At 30.4% G+C, this 12,299-nt stretch overlaps 1 protein-coding gene across 1 annotated transcript; it reads right to left on the reverse strand.

Annotated features, from left to right (window-relative positions):
* Positions 1-10,025: 10,025 nt before the first annotated feature.
* LOC111891656 (F-box protein At2g27310) lies at positions 10,026-11,250 on the reverse strand. The gene has a single exon (XM_023887716.3). It carries the CDS (start codon positions 11,107-11,109, stop codon positions 10,111-10,113), a length of 999 nt encoding a protein of 332 aa, XP_023743484.1. The 5' UTR covers positions 11,110-11,250; the 3' UTR covers positions 10,026-10,110.
* Between the last annotated feature and the right edge of the window lie 1,049 nt (positions 11,251-12,299).

Raw genomic sequence — 12,299 nt, forward strand, 5'->3', positions numbered from 1 at the left:
TTTGATTAAATTCGTAAATTGTTTTGCAAGAAATCATTAAATAAATCAAATATGGATAATTATGTGATTAAATGTTAATTAAGATTATTTTTTATTTGATCCTTGTTGTTATGAAAAGTTTCATATTTTCCCCTTTAGGTTTTATAGTTTAAATTTGAACAAAAAAGTTTTGTTGTTTTGAAATTTAAATAGTTGAAACCCTAATGTTTTGAAAAAGGTTTCAAAACTTGCCCTCAAGTTTTGGAATTTAAATTTTGATTAATAGTTTAATTTTGATGTATATTTAAATTCTAAACCCTAATGTTTTGAAATGTTTCAAAACTTTCCCTCAAGTTTTGGAATTTAAAAGTTGATTAAAAGTTTAATTAGGAATGTTAAATTCTAAAACCCTAGTAATGTTTTGAAAAGTTCAAATCACTCCCTTATGGTTTTATTAATTAATTAAGGTGTATAATTAAAAGAGGTTTAATAAATTCATAAATGTTTAGGTTAACAATTTAATTGAATTAAAAGTATAATTGTTAAATTAAACCACCTAGTATTTTAAAAGTGTAAAATACACCCTATACTATATATATAACATTAAAAGTCTAACATTATATATATATATATATATATATATATATATATATATATATATATATATATATATATGTATGAGTAAAAGTCAGTCTTACCGTTAGTAGGCCTCATTCACGAAGCTGGTCTATAAGGGGTGTTTAAGGAAATTGCCTATAAAATGGCGATTGAATGGGTATCCACTCTTACCCACCGCACTCTTGACTAGTGGAGGGTCGTTAGCCGAACGGGTAGGATAGGACGAAACCTTCCATTATAAGTATAATGAATTATTAAAGTAACTAAATGTTTTCATAAAACTCCCAATCTTAGTTACTTAGGCAAAAGTGAATTGATGCAATTCCTTGAAATTACACTTTGTCCCCTTGCAGAGACGTTAGTGGAGCGTGTGTGGTTTACCGGCACACTAAATGGTTCTAAGCAAAGGTAGCAAAGGGTGACTCAATGTTTGTCATAGTTCGATGGAGCGTGTGTGGTTTACCAGCACATCGAATAGGTGACTGTAACATGTGAGGGCACCATGTAAGTTTGCATGGTTATTCACACCCGCTTTGTGATTCTAGGCATCCCAGTCACAAACAAGAGGGGCATATCGAGATTTAAACATGCCATTGAAAGTTCAATGAATCTCAAAGGATCTAGGAGTTTTCATAGATTTAAAACTTAAAATTTCTTTTTCGTTTTTCATGGTGGAAATTAGTGAATCGTCATTCACTTACCTTCAAATGTTCTGCAATTTGGGTTACGACATCCCTCTCCCGAGTTGTAGCATATTGTGTTGGGTCCTAGCCTTAGTATCTCATTTGGGTGATTTACTAAGGACTCAATCAATCAACTAACTTGAATTCTTTTTCTCCCGTTTTGAAGATGTCAAAGTTCGACAACTATGGTCTTCCCAAATCCCGTGGAACAAGCTTTCCACATGAAGATGATATTCCACGATTCGATCGAGGAACAAGAGATCATACTTCACTCCGTCCACCTCCTCCAATTATTCTCCCTAACCCACAAGTTCAAAGGCTTGAAAAGTTCAAGATCACTCAAGCCCTTTTGGCAAGTAAACATAAAGAAGGAAAGTCGGTGTGTGCACACGTCCTAGGGATGAAGTCACACATTGATAGGTTAAGAATGTTGGGATCCGTTGTCTGTGAGGAAATGGCTGTTGATTGGGTTCTTAAGTCACTTCCTAACTCATATAGTGAGTTCGTAAGAGAGTACTATATGATGAACCGCGACGTGACCCTTATAGATCTCACCTATATGCTTATTGCTGTTGAATCAGCAATGGCTTGGCAATAGAAAAGCAAAGTTGATTGGTGAATCTTCCTTTAAGACCTCTATGGATATAGACAATGGCAACGAAATACATGCTATGATCGAAAAGTTTGATCATAAGAGAAAGGCAATGTCTAAAGTAGTTCCATGTCTTGTTCCAAAAGAGTCAATTTGCTTTTATTGCCAAGAGAAGGGGCATTGGAGTCGAAGCTGCCCCATTTACCTAAGAGATCTAAGAGATGGGAGAGTCGAAACGTATGACTCTAATATAGGTAAAATCCATTAACTAACTCTTTTAAGCTTCTATTCTAGATTCTTAATACATAATGTGATAAGATTACAATTGATGTTTTGAAAAGAAAGGAAGCTTAAGGGAAGAAGTGAGCAAAATCTAACCATGAAGAAATGGATTTCGATCGCATTTCTCGAAGATTAGATTCTTGAGCTACTACTTAGAGTTAGAATTAGATTGCTAAGAAAGATGTATTAGCATAGTTTTTCAATGAATTGCATTGTAAGGACAAATTTTTCCGCAATAAAATAAATTTTTATTTTATATTATTTATTTATCCTTGCAATGGCGTATATGAAAAATTGATGTTTGAATATTAGCAATAATGGATTTGGTTATTATTATGTTATTTATGGAAAGTCGAGAATTTACCAAATAGGGAGAGTTTCTCATCGCCCAAGTTTCAATTGGACAGAAACTTGGAATCATGCAACTTGGTTGCACAATGAATGAGAAATTTCATATTTTGGAAATTAGACTAATTCATTGACAAAGTGTCAAGTGAAGGACTAGGAGATCGAGTACACAAAGTTATGTGTTGGTCAAAGTCCACCATAAGAGTAACAAAGATGTTCGTCATGATTTACTAAAGGTTTAGTAAATATGATTATACTTACAAGATTAAGTGTAATTGTGAATTGATTAAAATGGTTTAAATCAGTAGCAAAACAAATAAGAAGAATCAATGGGTTTAATTTGGAAACCTTTGCAAAAAAGGGTTGATTTTTATTCGATTTGTAAAAATGAGTTGTTTTTTTGTTGCCCCACACAAAAACCAAAATATGAATATATAAAATTAACATTTGACACATTCAAGTTTCATAATAACCCACTACTTACGTGTTATTTTATTTTTATATCTTTTGCTTTTTAAACTTTATATTTTAGTCTTTATTAAATATGATATAAAAGTTTATTATTAAAATTAAATAATCGAAATTTATGTAACACTTTAAGCAATAGATATTAGTATAAAAATTTAGACAAATACCACAAATCTATAAATATCCGATGTTTCTTTTATATATATATATATATATATATATATATATATATATATATATATATATATATAGGTTCAAATGTTTTTAACAAATAGTGTGTGCCTAAATGCACCAATTAGAATTTAGGAAACAATAAATCATTAATTAAATTAAAAAAGGGTATAATGATAAACTTAGTATATCTAATTATGGTAAAAAAATCATTCAATTAATCTCTCCTTAATTAGTTAAACCCTAGAAAACCACCATCCCTTTATAATTCAGTCGTCACTCACAAAACTATCTCGCCTCCTCACAAAATTCTCTACTCCAGTTCTTCTTCTTTCACGACCCTCATTCATCTGCATCCAACATCGTCTTTTTCTCTAGCGGTCCCTCTATTGACTCTCCATCGTTACCTATTTCAGGAAAGAAAAATGAGACGGCTGCTCAGGAAATATTTGTTTCCTCGTCTACATATGTTGAAGACCATAATGATATCAGTAGTGAAAGGTCTCATGGTATGATTGATTTCAGGTTGAGGTGGGCTAGGGTTCAGTTTAAGGCTGGTGCTTCGTGGTCTAAACATCAGATTCTGAAGATTTATGCCCTAATTCGTTGATTAGGGTTGCTTCTTCTCGTTGTCGACATCAAGAAATCCGGGGAAAAGCAACAGCAGCAGATGGCGGTGAAGAGGTGCTCGGTGCCTGTTGTGGAGTCTGCAAAAGGAGGTGAAAACGAAGGCAACAGGGGATTTTAGGTCGTCAACGACACCACCAAGAAACTAAATTGGTATGCTCTTGTACTAATCATAACATGTTTTTTTAGCTGTATCTCCAGCTCTTGTACTAATTTTTTTTGAAGAAATTGAAGAAGCACACCAAGTGTTCGATAAAATGCATAGTTGAAATCTAGATTTTTTTTACTGGTTCCGGTCATGTTATTTGGTGTAAAAATAAACTATTTGTTAATTGTTAGTAAGAATTTCAATTGGAATTCAGATACTTGTATAAATGAATTTCAATGTCTACCACATTCTATTAGAATGGTTAATTGTTTATATGCATTATGATAGAATTTTGGTTAATTGTTTTTATGTATTTTGATAGAATTTCAATGTCTGCGACATTCTATTAGAATGGTTGTATTGTGTACTCAGACTTTATAGTATGTTTTTTGTAGTTACAGCTTAAATGAATCATTCTTGCAGAATGTCTTTTAGAATGATGTTAGTAACAATTATCAATTTGATGCCTATTATTCGCAGAAGATTTTTAAAAGAATGTTATTTAAGTGCATTTTGTAATGTTTTCTGTCAGAATTTATTTTATATAAATGTATTATGTTAGAATGTCTTTAAGAATGTTTGTTAACTAGTATATTTGTTTAACGGGTAATACTAACGAGTAATGTATCTTATTCTTTCAGAATTGCATAGAGAAGGAATTCAATATTGATTATACAAGAAAAATATTTGGAATCGAGTTCAACAACAAGTATATATGCGAAGATCAAGTGGATTATACGGACCACTGAAGAAGATCAAGTGTATTTGTTCAATAATTGTATATTCAAGAATGCTATTTTTTAAGAGTTTTATTCATTTTTGATGATATTCTTTTAGAATATGTATAACTATTTTAAATGTATAAGGATATTAGTTTGTAAGAATATGAATGAATTTGTTTTTTATTTCTCAAATCAAATATCTGCATTGGAAATATATTCTGGAAGAATAAAATCGAAAATATATTTACTAGTTTATGGTTGGAATTCTGTCATTCTAACAAAATAATATTCTATTAGAATAAAATTCTGAAAGAGCATCATTCTAACAAAAAATATTCTGATAGAATAAAATTGGTAAAAAATAGAAATTTAATTAATTAAAAAATTCAGATTTTTTTAAATTAGGATAATTAATCATCCCTAAAAATCCGAAAATTTCCTTTTATAAATGTAGTTAATTGTCCAAAATACCCTTTTGCTTAAAATTGTGCGATTATATGCTACATGTTACCCCATTGTAATATCATACACTCTCAAATCATGTCCATTGATTAATTTCAACCATTGATCCAGATCTGTGCATTTTGGCACACAATACTTAGGGGTCGTTTGATAGTTGCTGACTGAGAAAATGCTGATTGAGAAAGGTCTGTCTGAGTAATAAGTTCTGACTGAGTAAGAAACCATGCTGTTTGATTATAAATCTAAGTGAATGTGCTGACTGATGCAAAATGACCATTTTACCCTGATGCTCTTAATAATAATAATAATAATAATAATAATAATAATGATAATAATGATAATAATAATAATAATAATAATAATAATAATAATAATAATAATAATAAAAGTAATAATAATAATAATAATAATAATAATAATAAAAGTAATAATAATAATAATAATAATAATAATAATAATAATAATAATAATAATAATAATAATAATAATGTATACAAAAATTTCCAGCATAATAGAAATTAAATATACTATTTTAGAGATTAAAACACAAAAAACCCTTTAGCTTGCTGGTAAACGTCATTTTATATATAGAGGAGACCCGAGTTCAATTCTTGTAACCTCCAATTTCGTTTGTTTTTATCCAAGGCCAAGGGTATTATTGTAAAGTCTTGCTTTCTTTCTCAGTCAGCCTCCTGTCAACTCCTTTCTCAGTCAGACATTTCTTACCGAGTCAGATGGCCAAAGTTGGATTATCAAACAACATTTTGTTGACCGAGTCAGCCAAAAACGTCTGACTGACTCGGTTAGACGAATATCAAACGAGGCCTTAGTAAAAACAAAATAACCTAAGTCTATATATATATATATATATATATATATATATATATATATGTCAAATTATTTGTAGAGAAAAAACAAAATCCATTTAATCGTCATTCTTTATCTGGAAAGTAGACGTCTCAATTTTTACTGTCCACATGCAAAAGTAGATGTGTTAATTGTCGTTGTCCACATGCAAAAGTAAAAGTACGAATTGTCATTTTCATCAGAAAATATGCAAGTAAAAGTATAAAAAAAAAACAAATTATAACTTCGTTTAGGTTCAATTCATTTTATGTTGTATGTATAAAGTTTACCATTTAAGTTTCCATCTTCATTTTTATAAGCAAAAGTTCTTATAAATTTGCAATCCCAACTTTTCTTCTTTATTTTTTCAGTTACGTTTGTAACTCCATACACAAATCTTCTTTCGCAACTAAATCGTAAGGTACATACTCTTGTCTAAATTTCAATATCTAATGTGAAACATTATATAAAATACGATAATTTATATATTTTGTCTTATTGTTTATTTGGCAGTTACAAATAATGTGGCTTATGAATACTACTCTTGTACATCTTCTTACCAATTATGGAATATCACAACCGGTTCAATCTTTTGATTTTGTCACCAACCAGTCTAAGGTATAATTTCCTTTACCTAATGGTGATAGATGTGAGACCGATAATGAATTTGTATTTAATGAACACGACTCCCAATTTATGAAAGATCTAGTATGCTCAAGAGTCATTTTAAAATGATATTGCTAAATAACATATGATCCTAAAGGTCACACTATCAACAACTTGATACAAGTGATTATTTATTAGAAATTGATTTTAATAAATATTCGTAAACTCTTATAACAATTGGGAAAATATTTATTTCACGGAAATATTTATTTTACAATACAAGTAACAAATTATTTCATATGGTAAGAATATAATATGTCATGTACATCTTTTTGGACCTAATAAACCTTTTGTCTTTTAGCAAAAAGACAAAGTTTATATCTTATAAACTTTGAGTTTAGAAGATATAAACTCTTGACTTGTCTCTTTTTTCTTGGAAACATGAGATGAAGAGAAAAGACATTTGCATTGATATAATGCGATAGAATCAAACCTAGGAAGATGTGTTCACGACATAAGGGACAAAGTTGTCTAATGCTTAATAACTCTTAGACCATAACCTCATTATAAATAAGAGGTGATGCTATCATTTTTACTCACTCCACTCTCCTTAGCCGTAAGCTCTTTCTTCTTCCGTATATTCTCTCTAAAGTCTTGAAGTTTGAAGATTTTTGTTGCTTGCATTTTCTCTTTAATTCATAATCCTGTTTTGGCTTAAAAGCTTAAGAGTTGTAACTAGCATTACATCAAGTTGGCACACTTTTGGTGTCTCAAGGGTTCATCCTCACTCCATCAACTTCCAAGCCTCCCCTAGAGGACTCAAAGTGCTTCAAAGGTTGTTACCACTTCTTCCTTTTATGGTTGTGTTTTAAATCTTTCCTTTACTTGTAAGATGATCCTTGATGTGTGATAAAATGTTTATGTTATTTTACAAAACTCAAGTCTTTTGTTTGCCATATTTGTAGTTTTTGAAACTAGTTTTTTTAAATAAAACCCAACAATTGGTATCAGAGCCACCTTACAAGTTTGATTAGATTTTTTGATTTATGGAAATCTTAGTTTTTAGAGAAAATGGATAACTTGTTTTTGTATAAAAACAAGTTCATACATACTTTTTTTGACAACTTTATAATTGTTATTTTATGTAACAAAATTTACATGCATTTTTGTCACTTAAAGTTGTCTTAGAAAAATAAAGGTTGTTTTTTGTTTAAATGTATTTTAGAGAAGCATAAACAAGCCTTGGACCATTTGTGTTGTTGTTTGTGTGATTTGGTTGAAAATGGTTTGTAATACTTTTTTATTCATAAAATATGTAATAAATGTAACTAGTTTTTATTCTTGTTATTTTTATGTAATAGATTAGTTTTAGACTAGATTTATTTTATGAAAAATGTAACAAGATGAAGATAGAGGTCATTTCTTGAAGAACCATGGAGACCCACGGTTTTATAAAAAATTTATAAAAGTTTATAACTTTTATTAAAGGTTTTATAAAATTGCAACATAGTTGGTTGTCATTGCAAGTGGGAGCTTGAAGATCACATGAAGAACAGGTTGTAATATTTGGCCCCCTTGTCCCTTAGGAAAGGACTTAACACTTTTGTGTTGGCTCACAAAAGTGTTATATAGTTTAAGACTTGTTTATGTCAGATGCATGCTTGTGTTGTTTATTTTTCAATTAATATTTTGTGTGGTTGATAATTTAGTTTTTCACAAACCCAAACTATTTTTTGACAAAATAAACATCACACGAAGTTTGGATTTCTAAATGTAAAATATGGACATTAGATGTAACATGTTTTAGCCATAAAATAAAAACCGGTTTTATAAAATTGTTAATTAAGACAACTTTTGAAATACTGAATTATTGTTGTAAAAGTCATGTTTTTATAACTTATTCAAACTCCATAGATAGAGTTGGTTCTTGTATCATTTCAGACATTTTGTTGCTCAAGACAGACAATTGTATGTAATTTCAGACAGATATCAAGGTATAATTCATGCAATGACAAATCTAGAGGAATGGAAACAACCATTGGGATACCATCATTTTTGTCTTCGACATATCAGAAGAAATCTCATGAAAAAGTACAAGAACACGAGGCTTAAATCATTCTGTTGGGATATCGAAAGCACAACACAAAACAGAAAGTTTGTGCAGTATAAGAAACAAATCAAAGCAATCAATCTTGAAGCCTAACAATATTTATACCAAATGGATAAAAGTGAATGGTGTATTTTTTATGATGAAAATCATCGATGGTGGTTGCTAACGACAAATATATCCAAGAGTATAAATAATACACTACGATGAGCAAGACAACTACCTATTAGGGCATGTATTGATCATACATTCAATAGAACTGTGCAACTTTTTAGAAAACACAATGATGTTGCAATGAATTGCAATACCCTTCTACCATCACGTATGTGGCGTTCTTTCGTAAACATGACACTTTTGCACAAAGTCATACTTTAACTGAGTTCAACTAAAGAAGGTGTCTATAGAATTGTCACCAAGTTACGAATAAATGAAAATGAAGGAAATACCCACACCATTTGTTACTATCTACATACATGCATATGTGGTAAGTGGCAGACGGAAAGATTCAATTGTTCACATGCTCTTGTAGTTTGTCGTTTTAGAGGGGATAACCATTTTCCATTATCAATCTTGTTTACCTAACTATGACGTACAAGAAAAGTATAATGATGGGTTTTCACCATTTCCTCATGTTGATTATTGGTTAGAGGTTGAATGGAGTATTGAAGCAGATAACTCGAAATGTGCTGTCGGTTGAGGGCAGAGGCGTGCAAATCGATTTCGTAACAAGATAGATGGTCACCATCCTGATGAACCTCGTCAATATGGACAATGTCATCAATCTGGTCATAACAAGAGAAATTGTTCAAATTGATAACCATGATTCAATGCGATGTGAACCATGTAACTTTTATTATTCTGGTACTTTTGTGTTTAATTTTTAATTCATGCTTAATTTCTTTTGTAGCTGTGTGTTTAATTATCTAGTAATTTAATAATTTTGTAACATGTAATATATTCGATATTGGTATCATTTTGAATATGTTTATTAACTTTTTCTAATGGTGTAAATTGCAATAACATAATAGCAATATTTCAATTATATATTTTTAATATATACAAATTTACATTTGTTGTAAAAAAAAACTAAATATAATTTTTTTATAAAAAAAGATATAAAATAAATATAACTTATAATTTGTGTAATTTGTGGGCTTATTACGAAACTTGAAGAAAGCAAATGTAAATTTATATATTCATACGCTTGGTTTTATGTGGGCCTAAAAAACCATTTTTACAAATGTAATAAAAATCAAACATTTTTTGCGAAAAGTTTTCAAATTTAACCAATTTTTACAAAAAACTCAAACCAAAACCATGAATCTATGGGTTGAACCCAAAAATGAGAAATCGAACATAAAAATCAAGAAACTGATTGTGTTCCAAAACTCAACAACCAAAATATACGGATTCGCTTTGCTTTTCTCCAAAAAAAAATATCCGACTTATGCTCACCCATAACAATAATATATAAAAATGCAAAAGCACGATAATAATACTAACGACAACATGAGAATAATATAACTATTACCCACGAAACCGCATATGATTTTGTCGCTTCCACACTCAACTAACATCTTTCTCATAAAGAATGTCCTATTTAAAATTACTAAAAAGTCTTTCCCGCTCAAATGATTATAAGCCACGTTTTGTACATTGAGTATAACCTCCCTCACGAACAACGCCGCCCCTCCTTTACCAGCGCCTAAGTTCACCTCTATTCTACATTCAACCGTTTCATTTGAGTTGCATCCGGGTAGAACGACGACGTATCGGAGATAGATGCTGTCAGTTATCCATGCAAGAATAGGTTTAATACTGGATAGGTTTACCGCTCGTTTCAGGGTCGGATCGATTAGGATCCAGTTTAGCGTGATAGACTCTTGAAGGTGTAATATTATTGCGTCGTCGGAGTCTACGATGTCTTCGACATTAAAGGCAATGGATCGGGGCATTCCGGTGACTTCTGGATCATTCTTTAACACAATCCTAAGCGCTGATGATAGAAATTCGGTTGTAGTGTCGGTGAATTCGGCTCCGGAGTAAATGATGTCATCATGGTACCGTATGTCCACAGCCGAGATAAGTTCAGTCGGAAAAGTTTGATTAGTTAAGGAGCAACCTGGGTCTGGGTGAGAGATAGACCGGGAACGATGGTGGTTAGGGGGTTTGACGACGGTGATTGGAGGCTGAAACGAGTCTTGGAAGAAAGAGCGGTGACCGGCGGGGAAGCTGGAGATGAGGCGGTGAATACGTGGGTGGGTTAACGACGGCCATGTGGACTTGCAGATATCAGCCCAGAGAATGTCATCGGCGCAGAGGGCTCGTAGATAAGATGATGCAGTTGCGGCGGAGGAGAGAGATTGAGCCTCCAGTCGTGGTAAGATTTGGGTCTGGATGATGAGTGGGTGGAGATCGGTGAAAGTTGTTGGAGAAGAAGAAGATGTCATGGTAAACAGAGGTAATGTTTTCGTATTTTGAGGGAAGTGATCATCTTGTTTGTATATATATATGGCTGAGGTCTGAAAACTTCTTGGAAAGGATAAATTAATAATCTATTACCTTATTATTATAATTATAGAGTATCTCATATTGTTGACTTTTAAAATTTTGTTCTGTTGAAAGTATATAATTAATTCAATCGTTGCTATTAGTAATAGTTATAAATTATACACGAGCATCTTATTTGCGTAAAACATGTGTAATTTTTAAGTAGTATTCAATTATTAGAAAATATGTATAGAAGAGTCAATTATCTATTATATATTTTTGAAATTCGAGATATTTATTTTTAAAATATGACGCGTTATATTTTAGATTCCCTGTATCAATTGTTTCATATGACTTGGTTTTTTCTATTTGTTAGAATCTTCTTTTAAAAAATTGAAATTATTTATGATGTTATTTTTTTATTTTTTTTATCTATAATATAACTTTATTATGAATTAAGAACCGAGAAATTAAAGATCCTGCTATTTTTTGTTTTTAAAAATCATCATACTCATTAAAATAATGATATCACTTAAATAATGACATGTGTTATATTAATATATTAAAATATTATTTAATATTATTAAATAAACATTAAATATTACATATGTTACTATTTAATTGGATATGATTATTTGTAAGAACAAAAAATAAAAAGATATGTAATTTCTCTTAAAATGATATTCTAACAACTAAAGAGTTGATTATTTCCTCATTTGATATTGACGAACGTTATAATATGCAATTATGCATTGAATTTTTCTTGTTTTGCAATATATACTAGGTGTTGAGGATTGACATGAAATATTTACGATGACAAACAATAATGTAATTTATCATAGTTACTATTTTCGTCTCAGTGGTTAGATTGTAATGAATCCATTCCAGTTTTCTTTTCCATAATGTTGTTTAAGTGGCAAGACTATTAAGTCCATTTAAACCTTTATGTTCTTTATTTTCTCTCTTTTACTCAAGAACATTCTCAAATTAAACGTCGAATCAAAATGAAGTTATATCATTATCTCAAACTATAAATCAAAAGAAATCAAAACAATTACAAAGCAAGTAATAGAGGAATCCAATTATAATGGGATAGCCACATCTGAACCCATATAATTTTAAGTTCAAAGTTTCTACTACCAATCCAATT

The sequence above is a fragment of the Lactuca sativa genome, chromosome 9, assembly GCF_002870075.4.
Source record: "Lactuca sativa cultivar Salinas chromosome 9, Lsat_Salinas_v11, whole genome shotgun sequence".
In the NCBI taxonomy this organism is placed as follows: domain Eukaryota; kingdom Viridiplantae; phylum Streptophyta; class Magnoliopsida; order Asterales; family Asteraceae; genus Lactuca; species Lactuca sativa.

What these genes read in the sequence shown, in the direction of transcription:
- LOC111891656 (XM_023887716.3), bottom strand. Translation starts at nt 11,109, where the DNA reads ATGACATCTTCTTCTTCTCCAACAACTTTCACCGATCTCCACCCACTC.